Genomic DNA, 17451 nt, shown 5'->3' on the forward strand with positions numbered 1-17451 from the left:
CAGCCTCAGCAGCCGTCTGTTGTGGCTCCTGGTCTGCCGTGGTGACTCCCCGCACTCACTGACAGCTTTGACTTTGACGGTGGTTCTGTCTTTCTTCCCTTCTTAGGAAAGACCAGAACTTGTTGTCTCCAGTCAACTGCTGGTATCTGCTGCTGAACCAAGTGAGGAGAGAAAGCAAAGACCACGCCACCCTGAGCGACATCTACCTGAACAACGTGATCATGCGGTTCATGCAGATCAGTGAGGATTCCACCAGGATGTTTAAAAAGGTACACTGTGTGAATCCTGCCGCAGTGGCCTTTGCCGCAGCCGCTTTGCCTGAAACCACAACCGAGAAGGGTTTGGTGTCTTATTTACTTAATTATACTCCATGAATATTAGGTAAAAAAAATAAATAAATGATGAGTATTTTAAAGATGCAGAATAAAAAGTTAAACCTGAGCAGGCATACTTAAACAGAACACTCATTCTGTGACGTGAACAATTTTGAAATGACATGTGCCTACAAATTGCACTTCTGTCCTTGGGAACGGCCTGCCTGCAGTTATGAAAAATAAGACCAGAGAGGAAGAGCCTTAAAAATTGTGTTTCGGGCTCACACGTGATCAGAAACTTGTGAAGAACAAGATAGCCAGATGTGCTGCTTTCTCAGGAAAATGTTACCACGGTCTTTTCTCGCTCCCACCAGACCAGCAGTGGAACAGAAGAGAGAGACGTGAAACAGATTCCACCAGGCACAGAAAATCCTGTCCCTGATGTGCCAGAGAGCTTCCTCCTCCCCAAATCCATTAAAAAAATAAGAACTGGGTTTTTAGGCTTCTTATCATTGTTGTTAGTCTCAGCCGGCTCTCAGCAATTTTTCTGTTGTTTGGACATTTTTGTTGAGAATAATAGCAAAATTGGGCCATTTCCTGTGTAGAGAATGCAGCTACTTGCTCAAGAAGCCTGGCTTTCGGTTTTTATGTTTATAGGACAAGGGTTCGCTGCTGCCCTCCCTCCGCTTTGTACTGGTGGTGTTTGGTGCCTATCCCAATATCTGTACCTCTGTGCAGTAAGTAATTATTAGTTTCAAAAAGTGGGGGGAAAAACACCTTGTAGATTAATGACATATTTATGTTTCAAAGAGGCCCCTTAAGAAACAAAGACGTAGTGTTAAGTAGGCCAGCTGGACTTCTTGGTCACGTTTGATGTGTCCACGTTAGGTTCGATTTCTGACCTGAAATGGAATGTAGCAAACTCTCAGTCATCTTTTGGTCTATTAAATAGGAAAAGAAATGTTTCAAACAAAGGAGAAATTTTTTAAACCTGGAACTAAGCATATTAATTGAGAATAAAATAGGTAGAGAAATATCCCATGTATCTTAAAAAGTAGAGATTTTAAAACATGTTTTAGACTGAGCCTTGAAAGTGAAATAATTTTCTCTTGGTCTTTCAGCCAAGACCTCATTTGTTTCACTGGGTGTTTCCGAGCATCTTCTGTGAGCAGGAGGCGGTGTTAGGTCTTGGAAAGGCTACCTAGGTTAAGGAAAACTAGTCCTCGTGCTCAAAAAGGTCACAGTTTATCCAAATTTGCATGGTGCTATGGGATGCTTCCCAGTCGTGGGGGTGCTGGCAGCCATTCAGCCAAGGCCTGTGGGACCAGCGCCTCAGTTGAGTTCGTTTATTTATTCATTCAACAAAACGTCTTTAAAATGCCTGGCTGGGGAAGCAGATTTAAAAGACACGTCCCTGCCTGCAAGAAACTCATTACAATAATTAACAGTCACCCTGCTACGGGGAGCACAGCCGTGCAGGGAGCTTGAAGGCTGGAGATTTGACCCTACTGAGGGGTCGGGAAGTTCTTCACAGAAGAGGGAATACTCGAAGCGAGACCTGTAGAAGGAGGCGGTCATGCGGCAGACAAGGACAGTGAGCGATTCCAGGGAAAGCGAAAGCGTAACACGTTCAGGGAAAGGAGAGTTTGGTGTGACTGGACCAGGGGTTGTATGGGAGTGAGTGATGGGATGTGAGGCTAGAAAGGACAAGTCAAAAGGGACTTTGAATGTCTGGCTAAGATGTAAGGGTACGTATTTTGTAACTCAAAGTCAAGGACTTGATGAAGTTGCTGGAAACCTAGGGCTGAGAGTCAAGTGGATTTGCATCTGAATCCCAGCTCTTCTGTTGACTGGCTTTGTGATCTTGGGAGATGATTCAAGAGAGTGCTCTCCCCTCGCTCAGGGAGTGGGCAAGGCAGGGTTGGGCAGAGGGTGACACTGGACCCGTGGGAGCCCTGGAGCTGGGATGGCTCTTTAGAGTTGTCTCAGATCCAGACAAGGGGGCCTCGCCTGTGTCCTGCAGTCACTGGATCTGAGCTGCCCTTGGCGAGTAGATAAGTAATCTTGGGATGAGGCAGCTCCCTTTGGTGGAAGGCAATTCCAAGAGAGGGATCAGCTGAGTCTCAACAGCCAGCAGCCAGTATTCCCAGTAGTTGGGGGAATAAGTTCCTGACTCTTGAAGAGAGGGTCTGGGGAACATATGGTAATTACACACACACTCTCTCTCTCTCTCTCTATGCCTGCTTGTTTACCACCTAGAAGTTCTCTTCTTAGACAGATTTTCTGGTACTCAAAGAATTTTCATCCTTGGGGGCCGGCCCCGTGGCCAAGTGGTTAAGTTCACGTGCTGCTTCAGCATCCCAGGGTTTCGCAGGTTCAGGTCCTGGGTGCAGACATGGCACTGCTCATCAGGCCATGCTAAGACGGCATCCCACATGCCACAACTAAAAGGACCCACAACTAAAAATATATATAACTATGTAGCAGGGGGCTTTGGAGAGAAGAAGGAGAAATAAAATCTTTAAGAAATGTGCTTGGGGCTGGCCCCGTGGCCGAGTGGTTAAGTTCGCGCGCTCCGCTGCAGGTGGCCCAGTGTTTCGTTGGTTCGAATCCTGAGCGCAGACATGGCACTGCTCATCAAACCATGCTGAGGCAGCGTCCCACATGCCACAACTAGAAGGACCCACAACGAAGAATATACAACTGTACTGGGGGGCTTTAGGGAGAAAAGGAAAAAAATAAAATCTTCAAAAAAAAAAAAAGAGATGTGCTTAAAGGCAAAAGCTTCAAATTTCCAAAATAATTTTTTTTTTTTGAGGAAGATTAGCCCTGAGCTAACATCTGCAGCCAATGCTCCTCTTTTTTGCCAAGGAAGACTGGCCCTGAGCTCACATCTGTGCCCATCTTCTACTTTATATGTGGGACACCTACCACAGCATGGCTTGCCAAGCGGTGCCATGTCCACACTTGGGATCCGAACCGGCGAACCCCGGGCCGCTGAAGCAGAACGTGCAAACTTAACTGCTGCGCCACCGGGCCAGCCCAAAATAATCTTATTTTAAAAAAAAAGAATTTTAATCCTTGGAAGCTGCCTATTGATATGGACTCCTGGTTACTTTGGCATTTAGTGGGATGGTCTCCCCACGAACCATTGCTGACCAGCTGGATAGTTAAGTCATTACAGTTACAAGTTTCAAATTCGACCTTCCTCAGGCAAGCCCGGCAGACTGTTCACCCACCTTTCCATGTATATCATTGCTGGAAAAAGAAGAACAAGAAAGGCAGAGTGCAAAGGGGAGAAACTGGAGCTTTCTGGGGACCCAGATCCACCCACTTAGGACACACTTGTCATCGGAAAGAACAGGAAGCCAGAACCCATATCTGTCAAGTCCAGAGAACCTCAGGTCCCTTTAGATTAAAAAGCAAGACTAGCCTTTCTGCTTTTTTTATCCTCACCATCCTCTTCTCCAGCTTTTCTTCCATTCTTATGGTTCCAGAAGCATCGTTTCTATCAGAATGGAAAGACATCATCAGAGCCGGTCTGAAGTGGCCCCCAGAACTGCTCTGGAGTCATTAGTGAGCATAATGCTTGTCCTTCTTGGGAGGAGGTTTCAAGACTTCCTCATTTTTCAAAAATATCCCCAGGTCTGTGTGGAGGTCCGGATGGATGCTGGGTGCTGGGCATCGCTATGCGGCTGCACTGTATTCAGTTTAGTCCGGTAGAGAAGCCTCGTACCCAAACTGTCAGAGTTTGGACCAGGTAACTCCAGGATGTTTCTGTATCCAAATGGATACAGTAATGAGGAAGACAGTTATAGGCATCCCAAATTCCACACGTAGCTATAGGGAACAGCTTCAAATTAAATCTGAGTCACATCAGAACCAGTTTTAGAAATAGTCACCTATGCTTGACAGAGGGTTTTCAGCAGGTAAGAAAAGTGAAGCTTTTTAAAAACAACAATACACAATTGTGCAAATATTGATTATTTCAATAATCAATGTAAATGAAGGCTGTTGGTCAGATAACATAGTGGTTCATCTTTTAGGCTCTGAAATCAGATAGTTTGGGTATGAGTCCTGGCGTTGACACTATTGGTAGCAATGTTATAGTAAGCTGTTTCAGGTAATTGTATGGAGGACTCATGAGTCTTACATGGAAAGCCACTTAGCCTAGAGTCTGCACTTAATAAGTCCTAACTAACATTTAGCTGTTATCTGTGTTATGATCTATATCGCAAACACTTATTCCATGTGCCTGCAGTAATTGTGTAAGGTGAGAATGTACTAAATGTGCCCTCATTCTAAGGAGATATGTGCCACAACCGTGAGAAACACATCCAGATCATCACATGTTATTTGTGTATCGCTTGGTGTGAAGTTCCAAACCATTTTTGTAAACAGACTCTGAGAAACACCCTCACAACAGCCTTGCTAATAGCTGACTTAAAATTTTGGTGCTCACATTTCAACAGTTAGTGGAAAATCAGGGAATAACCCAGTGAATGCTTGTGTGGGTCAACCCCCTGTGCCTCTCAGCTCCCCCATAGCCATTTCACCGAGAGAATCTTCCCTTTGAGGCTTCATTGATTTCCTCATTCATTCAACAGTAAGAGTTATTCACTCTCAGACTGTCTGTTCGTCATGGACAACGTAAGCATGGATAAAGTAGGACTCTGCTTTTACTCTCTCAAGATCTGCTTTGCCATTTTAGGAGAAGGTCGGAAATTAGAGACTCCTTGTACACGTGCATTTGTTTCGTAATCAGCCCTCACTTCTTCCCCAAAGAACAAGGGGTGGCGAGATGCCTCTTGCCCTGCTCTCCAGCCCTGTCTCCCAGAGCCATGAGGCTGTGCTGCCTGCTTGCCGTGACTCAAGCTGAAAGACAGTGTTCTGCATCTGGTTTGGTGCTGCAGCCAGGAAATGTGCAGTTCCTACACTACACACACAGAGGTCATCAGTGTCAGCAGCCACCGTACAGGGCAGACCACAGGCGCCTGCAGTAATCACCATATCTAAGCACCTTATCACATGATCTTATTTACCGATTCAGGAGTGTTAATAGAAGTTTGTAGTTTAGAGGGAGCACCATAAAATGGTAGCATTTGAATGTTAAATTATTGCTGTGTGTTTTAAAGTATCTCGAAGTCCGTCATTTACCCATGGATTGTTTTCAAATTATTAACATGGGTTTGTTTTTTTTTTTTTAAGATTTAAAAAATTTGTTTTTCTTTTTCTCCCCAAAGCCCCCTGGTACATAGTTGTATATTCTTCATGTGGGTCCTTCTAGTTGTGGCATGTGGGACGCTGCCTCAGCGTGGTTTGATGAGCAGTGCCATGTCCGTGCCCAGGATTCGAACCAACGAAACACTGGGCCGCCTGCAGCGGAGCGCGCGAACTTAACCACTCGGCCACGGGGCCAGCCCCTATTAACGTGTTTTTATCCTTCCTTGGTTTGCATAAATATGTGTACAAGTATAATTTATTTTGTTTCTTCACGAATGATAATGACATCTGTATGCCACCAGTTAACTGAATTCTAACTGTGGGTCAAGGCCTGTGCTCTGCATTTTTCACACATGAGCTCACACATCCTCACAGCTGCCCAGTGGACAGGTATTACCATCCGCATTTCAGGGATGAAGAAACAAAAGGCTCAGAGATAGAAATTACAGAGCCAGGCTGGCTGGTGTGCATTCTTGTCTTTGCTCATAGGTCTTAGATGGTTCATACTGACTATGACTCTGTGCGTGTTTTTCGGTGGTAACTGGAGATGTTACTCAATGCCCAGTTCAGAAGCTTCTGAGATTAGGACATGATGGTTCTTGGCCCTGTTTATTTCTCATGCAAATCCTGAAGGACAGTAGTTCTGGATGAGGCAGCAAAATCTGTCAGTCATCCAAGCTATAGGAAGCCATTCAAAGCAGCAGAGACTGTCTCCGAGCCACTGAGAATTACCCCACTTTAGCGTAAATGCCGTGGGTTATCAGATTCAGACTGGTAGGAATTAAATTAAGCCACTTTGGGTTTATTGATTGTGTGGCCCTCTCCGAAAGGAAGGAGAGATTACTAGTAAGATTTGGAAATTTATAGTCATTTTTATTTTGATCAAAGCCAATCATGTTCTATTGAAATACCCCAATATGAAAGAAAACAATTCATGGGGAAAAAATTTCAATTAGAGCACTTAAAATAAATTAATATTCAAAGACATGCTTTAATATAAGTTAATAAAAGGTACCAGTCTACTACAGATCGCTAAGGCTCTAACCTTGTTTTGAAGAAAAGGTCCATAAGTTTTAAAAAATCTGAAAAACACCAATCTATATATGAAAGAGAAAGAGTATTTCTTTTTGAATATAAAAATGTATATTCATTGTAGAAATTTAGAAAACACTAAAAAAGGTAAAAATTATCCATATTAACACTGCCTACTGTTAATATTTTAGGCTATACCTTTTCGGTATTCATAAATATATATGTGTAGTATACAAATATACATATGTATTTTACAAAATTGAAATTTCGTTACATGTAGCTTGGGAACCTGCCCTTTTTATGTAAACTATCATTAGCATTTCACATGTCTGGAAGTAATCTTTTAAAACAGGATTCTCCATACCTGCATAGTGTTTCACTATCCGCGTGGCCATGTTATTTTCCTGTTGTTGGACATTTAAATCTTTCACACATCTATGGTATTTTTTTCTTATGCTACATTCCTTGAAATAGAATATTTGGTCAAAAGGTGGCATTAGAATTTCATGCTTTGGATGAAATTCTTTCGTTTTGCCTTTCTGGAGTAAAGATGGTCATGGCTGTGATTTACCAATGAGTAATCTATCCCCTGAAAAATAAATTGACTGTTTCATTAGCACAGAGCTACCATGTATGATTTAGGATGCTTATGTAACAGTAATAAATAATATAACAAGAGGAACTTTTTCAGAGCATTCAGTGCAGTGTAGCAGAAGAATTAAATGGTATTCTGCTGGCCTCCAGGGACAGCTTAATTATTGATGGCGCCTGGATAAATAAGTGAGAATAGTTGAAGCTAACACTACTAGCTGGTTCTCTTGAGTGTTATCAACCCTAGAGCTGGCTCCTTTTTCCAGAAATAAATCAAAACCAAGCTATCATTTCTTACAGTGATGTAATTTGCTGAAATATTTTAGAAAATATTTTTAATTTGCATGTATAAATTGCTTATAGGATGGCTGGCACACAGTAAGTGCTTAATAAAAGCAGATGTTGGTGCTGCTGTTCTTGCATTTACAGTGTTGCCTTTATTACTTAACGACAGCAGGACGTATGTGATTGACCTACCTATCAATCTAGCAGGCAAGTTACTAGGTGAGCATTCACCCTCAGTTCAGAAGGTTTATTAAAGACTTTTAAAGAGACGTTAAGCAGATGACGTATGTGTGTCTCCTTGGAAAGGGATATGTGGTTACGTGCCACATGACAACATTTCAGCCAGTGACAGACCACATATACGACAGTGGTCCCATAGATTAGTACCACATAGCCTAGGTATGTAGTAGTCTATACCATCTAGGTTTGTGTAAGTACACTCTGTGATATTTGCACAACAATGAAATCGCCTAATGACACATTTCTCAGAACGTATCCCCATTGTTAAGCGACACATGCCTAAAATTTTAAAAAACCTGATGTCAGCTAAGTTGGACATTTTGTCACACAGCATGATATGGCAGTACTGACACTCTCATGTTAGTATTTGAACCTATAATTACAATGAGAATAGTTGTTGAAAAGCACTTGAGGGCCCAGCCCCGTGGCTGAGTGGTTAAGTTCACGGGCTCAGCTTCAGAGGCCCAGGGTTTCGCTGGTTCAGATCCTGGGCGCAGACATGGCACCACTCATCAGGCCATGCTGAGGCAGCGTCCCACATAGCAGAGCCAGAAGGACCTACAATTAGAATATACAACTATGTACTGGGGGCTTTAAAGAAAAGAAGAAGAAAGCAAAAAAGGAAAACAAAGAAAAGCACTTGAAACTTATTTATGATTAAAAAAAATCTGGAAGTGTATATACCAAAATTATTTTAAATGACTATCTCTAAATTACTTTTATTTTCTTCTTTTTGCTTATCTCTAGCTTCTGATTTTTGTACAATGAGCCTATTGTATAAGACACACAAGAAAGCAATTATTTATTGTAAACTAAAACCTTAAAGAAACTTGACCCAGAGTACGCCAGTCAGTGTTTACAGTAGAGTAGTGGGGAACTATATCCAGTAACTGATTCAGCCCCAAATGCTCTTTATTAATGGAGAATTAGCCTCTTCACCAGGTACACTTGAAAACTATGCTTTGAATATACAGTATTAGGATCATTAAAATGAAAAGACATGATACCAGGCAACTTCTGAGCAAGACGGTAGCTTGCACCTGGGCTCCAACTGCCTTACCTCCCAAGTTGTCTTTGAAATGACTAATCAAATATATAAATAGGAAAAACTGGAACAATCCTTTTAACTTCAAGCAGATCCCGTTACTCCTTTGCTCACTCTCTTGGCTCCCACCTCACTCTGAATGAAAGTCTATATCCCCATTTCCCTTCCCTAATGTTATTTTTCTCTATAGCACTTATCTCTTTCTGACATATTATATATTTATTTAATATTTGTTCACTTTCTGTCTCCCCTCAATTCACATGTAAGTTCCTAAGGGAAGGAACCTTCTATTGTTCACGGAAACAGTGACTGGCACATAGCAGATGCTCCATAAATATTTATTGAATGAATACTTGCATCTGTTTTAGAAACCAGAGATGAGTGTCATCCACATGACAGAAATTTCATGGCATTTCAGCATGATCCAGTATATACAGGGCTAGATGTAAGCAACACTTATTTTGTGCAGTCTACTTCCCAAGAGAGGGAAATCAGAGGAGAAATCAATCATGGGAAGTTTGTGGCAGAGTGGAATAACTAAAATGCTAGCTTTGTGGTCAGAGGACTGAAAAGGGATGTTCCAAGAAACCGAAAAATACTAGGGAGATCACAGAGAGGGTGAAGAAGAAAAAAGCAATCCCATAAAGTTCGTTATGAACTCCTGAGCTGTACATGCTGGGTCTGATCTTAAGCAGTGTGCCTACCAGAGACTTTGAGAACTGAGCTAAGAGATGGACCATTGCCTTGGTTTCAGACTGGCCACTGGATGGTGCATATGCAGGACAGATCCAAATAGTGCTTCAAAGATGTGGGAAACAGAACTGACATTGAAACCACGACCCATAGAAGGCCAGTCAGAATTTGCACCCTGAATCCAACCAGATTGGTTTCCCAATAAAACAGAAATATCAACATCCTACATATGGTTTAAACAAGACCCAGAGTCTCATAACAATAATATTCAGAATATCCAGAATACAGTCCAAAATTATTCAGCATACAAAGAACCAGGAAAATGGCAACTCACATGGGGAAAGACAACAGGCACCAATTCTGAGTGACACAAATGTTGGAATTACCTAGCAAAATTTTTTAAAGCAACGGTGATAAAAATATCCCAAGAAGTAAAGGCAAGCCCTCTTGAAATGAATGGAAAGATAGTAAGTCTCTGCAAAGAAATATGTTATAAGTAACCAAATGGAAATTTTAGAAAAATACAATAACCAAAATAAAAAACTCACTAGATGGGCTCAATAGCACAATTGAGATAACTGAAGAAAGAGTCAGATTAATTTCTGTTAATCTTGAAGACAGATCTAATAGAAATTATTCAATCTGAACAACAGAGAGAAAAAAGATTGAAAAAAAAATGAGCAGAGCCTCAGGGACCTTTGGGACACTACCAAAAGGTCTGATATTCATGACAGCAGAATTCTTGAAGGAGAAGAGAAAGTGTGTGCAGACAGAATATTTGAAAAAAGAATTGGAAGAAAATTTACCAAAATTTGGCAAATGAGATAAACTTACACATTTAAGAAACTCAGAAAAACCCAAACTAGATGAATCCAAACACGTCTATACCCAGACACTTCATAATCAAACTAAAGACAAAGGAAAAAATATTGACAGCAGCCAGAGAGAAATGCTACATTACTTTTGGGAAAACAACAATTATATGAGAATGAATTTCTCTGCGTATGAAATGCCGGTAGCAACTTACTGGTTGTGACGACCAAAAATGTCTTCAGATATTACCAAATGTGTCCTGGGGGGAAAATTGGCCCAAGTGGAAAACCATTGATCCAAACTGAGTCTTCTGTTCACCCAGGTTTTTCCTTTAAAGAAATGTTCCAATTTGGTTTGTTTTTCAATCACAGCGTTTACAACTCTAGATTAAACTAACAAACATGGAGTAGATCAAAAGATACCCAGTCCTGACCTCCCATAAAGAGGAGTAAAAAGAAAATATCACTCAGTACCAGGTTTATTTAGGTTCAGTTATTTATAGTAGATTAGCACGTAATAAAGTTCCTTTTCAAAGAGCCATAGACACTGAATCCTTACTCATTCTCCTCCTCCAAGAAGGAAATTGCAGCCTGAAGAAAAGAACTGATGAGGAGAGAACATTCCTACCATATGTCGAGGTGTCTGCAGTTGAGATCAACAAAGTCTAGAGCAACCTGAGAACAGGATTCTGGTTGCTAGCCAAGGTTTCTTACCATTTGAAGACTATGTTTAATTACACACGGTAGGATTCTAAAAGATTTCCAGCAGCTGCAAGAATGCCATATTGGGGATATTGCTCATGCAGCAAATATTTGAATTAAGAAACACTGTGATACTTGAATTCTAGCAACCCAAAAATAGGCAGTTGCCAACAGATACTGAATATGGCTGTCATATTGATTTCAGTACCTTTTAAATCTCAAGCAAAGGGGGAAAAATGTCTCATTATTAGAGAAGTAATTAAGTAGAAACAAGGAGAAATTTTACCAACTGACTACTTTGTCAGATCAACCTAGAAACTTACAAAAATAAAAAATGTTGACACTGGATATAGGAACTATTTAGATTGAGAAAAATCAGTAATGTTCAATAATTGGTAGTAAATAAATATATGCATCATTTTTACTTTTTAAACTTTGTTAGTTTCAATTGAACACAGAACCATAATTAGCTAGTGAACTGGCCTGAATGAACATGCTCATAAAAATTTCATCTCTTTAACTCTAAAGATGCAGATTCTGAGGGTCTACCAAAATAATTTTCTTTGATTATTTGGCAAGGTCTTATAATTCCAGTGAACAGTCATGACCAATCCATTGTAACTTCTACTTTTCCTTACCTTTCATTTTTTTTTTTTTTGAAACTTCACTTTACTGAAATCAGCTTTCTTTTGCAAAATAGAGTAGACATTCTATTTCATTATTCATTCAACAAACTTTATGGATTATCATTATGTGACAGGCCCAGTGGTGGGTTCTAAGGTCACAAAAGTAAGACACAAATCCCCAATTAGTACTCCAAAGAAGTTTACAGTCCAGTAAGGAAAGGAAGTGTAAAGATAAAAATTACATTATAAATTGGTAACTGCTCTTACAGAGATAGGACCCAAGCCCACAAGAGCACAGAGGATTGAGTAAGGCACACTGCCTAGGAAACGGCTAAAGGCTTCACAGAGAAAGTGGCATTTGATCAACATCTTCAACTTAGTGAGGTTTTAGAGGAATTAGAGGAAGTGCATTCTTCTATAGAGAGAGAACTGCAAAGGACCAGGCCCTGGGGTTCCAATCAGGCCTAGGACATATCTAGGAAATGATGCTAGGGGAAGATGATGGTAGGCGGGGCTTTTGGTGGCCCCATCTACCCAACTCTACAATAGTGAGTTGTAAATTATATCAGGCCACCTCCTTTTTGCCTGGCCCTAAAGCTCACATCAGTTACATAGCTGGCTGGGGTCAGGAGCATAGCCTGTAGCATGCATGGTGAAGTGTACCTGGGGGAATAATAGCTATCTGAGATCTAGAAAGGCAGGTTTGGTTGGGGGCCGGTGGGGGTGGGAGTACAAGAATTTTGATTCTCAGTTTGAGGAATTGATGTGTTGTCATCTAAGCAAATAGGGAAGCCAAGAGAGATTTTTAATCAGGGATATGACATAATCAGCTTTGTTTTTTGAAAAGCATTGTGAAAAGTAAATTGGAATGTGAGGACGCTGTTGCCTTAGTAATCTGGGTGATAATTTTGCTCTATCATGAATTATGGCCGCAGACTAGTTCTGTACTTGTAATGATATTGGCTTCCAAAAGTTCTCATCCATGTAGATTAAGAATGAATCGAATGGGTTTTTTTTTTACTGTTGTTTTATAAAAGGTCTGTCAGCAATTTAAAAGTAGGACATTGCTATTCAGTCCATCCTAATCAGATTTTCTTAAGGCTTCTACTCTTTTAGCTGATGGCTCTTTAGCCTATTGGAAAAAGAATCTCACAATGATTCCAAGATTCCTGGGCTTACAGTAAGCAGGCAGACATGGGTCTGGACTGCCGCCACAAAACAGGGCGACGGCAAGTGACTGCATGTCACTGCAAGGTGGACATTGCCTCCTGATCTTCCCAAGATCTTAGCCTCTATTCCTTGAAGGATAAAGTAAGTGTCCTTAATACCAGGCTCTGCAAGACAGTGAACGGTGATCTAGGAGGCAAGGAGCACTCTCTCATTTTTTAAGCTGTGTCATATAAGGAATACTTGGAGACACGGGGACTATTTAGTACAGAGAAGGTCAGCCTGAGCTGGGACACAATAGCTGTCTTTGAAGAGAGCTTGGATTAACTAGCTCGTAAGACTACGGGAGTTCAGACCAATCGGTGGAACTGAAGTGGAGACAGTTTGGCTTTACCCTCAGGAAGAGCTTCACCGGTGCTCAGGCTGAAGTCAGCAGGGCTAGCTCAGAGTTCGAGTGCTGCTCTGTTGTCGCTTTGCAGTCTTCTCTGGAATGGACTTTATCCTCCTTGGTCTAGGACCTCAAACACAATTACGTATTCCAGAAAGCAGGTTGTGAAGTATGTGGAAGTGCCTACCTGAGACACGCTGGTTTGAAAGTTGGTGTGAATGGGCTGTTGCATCAGTATTAGAAAAATGGAGGGCGACCTCACGAGATGAAACGAGGCTATGACACTGAGCTGACAAGCCATCATAATGACAGTCAAAACTTAGGTTTGCAGAGTGCTCTGTGTGTGCCAGGCCCTCTCTTAAGCACAGAAGAATAGATAGCTCATTTGATCCTCGTCAGAACCTTAGGAAGTCTCCGTTTTCCAGGTGAGCAAACAGCTCAGAGAAGTAAAAGATATTTCAATAGTCTGACCCTAACCCATCTAGAAGGTTTGGGGGTTATTTTTTTCCCCCTTCAAGTAGGCTGTCGTCTTACGTGCATTTGCCCACAAGCCACAAGTGTTTTCTAAATTTCTCTGGTTGTCTTCAAGGAACCGAGTTCCCAGTGACAAGGACGCTCAGCTCCGGGGGGTTTGCTTTTGCCTCTGTTCCTTGTGCTGCCTTTACTTACATACAGTGTGAAGTCTCTAGGCCAGTTATCCGGTTGTAGTTCTGAGATGCTGCTATTTGGATTAGGCTAAATATAGATCTTTAAAGGAAGTTTCTGATTGAGGTTAAATTCTTGAAGATTGATTAATTTATTAAATTTGGGGTTTGGTATAAATGTTATATAGAGCGATTTTACTTGGTTTGAGTTGTTTGAATCAGCATAAATCAGACTGGATTGGAATTGTTTTGTTTACCCCCTCATAGACTATAAGGCCACTTTTCTATCCTTGGCACATAGAAGGTCCTCATAAAAACTGGTAGAATGGGACCGGCCCACTGGTGTGGTGGTTAAGTTCATGCACTCCACTTCAGCCAGCGGCCTAGGGTTCACAGGTTCGGTTCCCAGGTGTGGACCTGTATATCACTCATCAAGCCATGCTGTGGCCGCATCCCACATACAAAAAATAGAGGAAGGTTGGTACAGACGTTAGCTCAGGGCCAATCTTCCTCACCAAAAAACAAAAAAACTGGTGTAATGAATGTGAGTACAAGAACAAGTGAAGTTTTATCAGTATCTCAAAGAATCTCTGCCTTTGAATTACTCATTCAGTGGATGACTAATAAATGAGCACATCTCCTACTTACTGATTTATTTTTGTAAATAGTCTTTGGATTTTTCTTACCACAGTGCTATTAAGACTAAGGTCATGGGTCTCCTACACCATGGGGTCCAATTTGCTTCTCCATAGACTATGCTCACAACCCCAGCCAACTGTGCCATAGATGTAAGCTTTCGGGTCACGCTGGGGAGCAGTGTGGCTTACCATCTCTGCACAGACACGCCTGTCATAGGAGAGGAAGACACTTGGCTTTAGAGATAAATTCATAGACTCAGGTTCATGTACTAAAGAAAACATTTCATAATGCTAATATTAAGAAATTGTTCATAAAACTGAGTTATTAAATTTTTATGAAGTTCAGCATATTGAAAAAGGGTCTGGAAATGTATTTCTGATATTTTTTAGTTAATTCTATTGCAGTTTGATCCGAAGTCATAGCACTTTGTGATTCTAATCCGGTGGGTTTGTTTACATCGGTCACCGAGAGTTTATGCCCAAGTGGTTATGCATTTAGTGACACTGAAAAGGTGTTTCCAATGTATTACCATTTTGAGTAGAGAGATAATCGTGGCACGAAAAATGGCGTTTCTTGAAGAGTTAAGGAAATGCAAGCTGAAGATGAAAATGGTGGTTTCATCTGCTCTGCTCCCTGCAGCGTGTTAAATTTCAGTCTTGAGTTTCCTCATCGGTCTGTTCAAGCACTGCGTGTCCCTGGGAGGCTGAGAGTGACTTTGGTGTTCTTTGTACCTTTCAGGTTGTCTGCTCACAGGCTGAACACAGCAACAGCAGACCTCTCTCACCTGGCTGCCGAATGCCACGCTTGCTTAGCAATTACGTTAGTAAACATTCTAGGAGTCGTCCCAGATGTTTCCTTTAAGATTAAATTTTGTCTTGTTTCAAAATGAACCCCTGGTTCCCCTGTATCTATGATTCTTTCTGATTTCCCACATTTCTCGTGGCATGGAATTTTGTCTAAGAGAATATGGATTATTTTTCTCCTTGGGAATGAAGTCGATCGTGAGGCTAATTCCATGCCCCGATATTTAGTTGTGCATTTTAATAAGTACGAAACCATATCCCTTAACAGACACAAGGGAAATGTGCAGAAACACTAGAAATGTTACCCAGAAGCTTGGTTCAGGCCATTAAGCCCAACCCGACTTTCTCCATTAGGCGTTTTGGAGGATGTTGTTGCCTCTGTCTTCAGAGCTAGTGTGAATTAAGGAAATCTGTTGTTATAAGGACACGTGAAGATTTTTTGGAAGCTTAAAAGCACACACCGTGGGGAAGTGTGGCCTGACCCTGTTAACCAGAATTTACATCCAAGACTCACTGAGCCTAAGACACTAAAATCATTTGAAACCTTCTCATTAAATATTTAATCTGGTTTTCCTCTTTGTCTCTTCCTCCTGTTCTGACTCAGCGTAAGGTCAGGATTCCTTGACTGGTCATCATAGTAGGTTTACTTTTAAAATACCTCCGTGAGAGGCCAGAAGGCCTCTGAATTGGTCATTTCGTCCAACCGCATAGATCACTTGATTGATTACTCAGTGTACCACATGTGGTCATATTAATAATGCTCTTTCTTCTGCCTTTCTCTCGCTCCTTTCTGGGAGGTTCCGGGGAGCAAGGCTGCAGGCCTCCAGGAAGAGAGATCCTGGCCAGGGCGCCCTCAGTGTGGCACTTTTTACAGTGCTCCTTACGGAAAGCTGTTTGGGCACATGTAGCTCTTCCATGACATTGTGAACTCTGGAGAGCAGAAGCCATGCCTCACTCAGCTCTGGGCCCATTCATTCAGCAAACACGCATCTAGCGTCTGCAGTGTGCCTGGCACCAAAGCAGGCCCTGGGAATACAAAGATAATTAAGACGTAGTCCCTGCTCTCAAAGACACTCTGAGTTTATGAGGAGAGAAAGAAATGTGATGAGCGTAATAATAATGGGTATTATCAGCTTAACACTCACTGCGGGCCAGGTTTTGTGTTAAGTGTTTATTAAGAAGGCCTGTCCCAATAAAACTCTGTGATGTAGAGACTGTTGGCACCTCCATTTTGCCATTGCAGAAACTGAGGTCTCACAGTTATGTACTTTATGCACAGACTGTAAGAGGATAGTTTGAAAATAGGCAGTTTGATTTTAGAGTTTGAACACCTGCCCACTAAGTTCTACAGCCTGGGAGTGATGATAAGTGAAGATATTATAAAATCACAAAGAAGGCGGGATCTAATTTCTTTCTTTGGGGGACAAGGCAAAGTCACCAGAAAGTTTTCATGGAGTAGCATATAGGATTCTACCAGGCAGAGAAGGAACGAGAGTCCAGGCAGAGGCGAAGCAGAGGAAAAGCACAGGGATGTGAAGACAGGACCTCAAGTTACCAGTCTATGACCAGTCTATGACCAGGCTGAAGGAGGTAGTTTGAGATTTGTGGAAGGTGCAGTAGACTAGTGAGACAGGGCAAGTTAGGGGTGATCTAAGAAATTTGGACTCTATCCTGAAAAAATATAGCAAGGCTTTGAAGGGTTTTAATCAGAGGAAGGACATAACTAGACCTTTATTTTTAAATAATTCTAATGACACACAGAAAATTGGATCGGCCAGAATAGATAGGATTGGTGACCTCTCCTGCAAGGAGAAGAAGCAAGTCTTGATAAACCCCAGAGTCGACTTGAGTGACACTGTTGTCCTGGAAGCAACGTAAACTCATTGGAACCCTTTTACAAAATAATATTCTGATAAGTATCAAGGGTCTTAAAAATGTCAAAATTTTATCCTAGTAATTTTATGTCTGGGAATTGATCTTAAGGAAGCGACATAAAACGCAAGATATGCCTTAGACTAGCATTTGCGATAATAGTTGAGAGTGCTTAAAACATATCACTGAAATTGAATGAGTAAATAAATGATTGAATGATTGGTGGAAAATAGTGGAAACACTGGAAACCATAATAGGAGTATGATTAATATGCATTCACTGGGTAGTTATTATGAATCCAATAATAATGATAGTTCTGAAAATTATATAAATACATGGAAAAATTTATGGTAACTGAAAAAAAGCAGAATTGAA

The 17451-nt window shown here is 41.3% G+C and overlaps 1 protein-coding gene across 5 annotated transcripts in view; it reads left to right on the plus strand.

Moving 5' to 3' along the window:
• The window catches only part of SRGAP1 (SLIT-ROBO Rho GTPase activating protein 1), a 258617-nt gene that overhangs the window by 131391 nt on the left and 109775 nt on the right, over positions 1 to 17451 (plus strand). For all 5 annotated transcript variants that reach the window (XM_008524590.2, XM_008524591.2, XM_070621938.1 and 2 more), the window contains one exon: positions 107 to 269. In XM_008524590.2, coding sequence (XP_008522812.1) covers positions 107 to 269 — 163 coding nt within the window. The remainder of the gene's footprint in view (positions 1 to 106; positions 270 to 17451) is intronic.

The sequence above is a fragment of the Equus przewalskii genome, chromosome 5 (genome assembly GCF_037783145.1).
Source record: "Equus przewalskii isolate Varuska chromosome 5, EquPr2, whole genome shotgun sequence".
Lineage (NCBI taxonomy): Eukaryota > Metazoa > Chordata > Mammalia > Perissodactyla > Equidae > Equus > Equus przewalskii.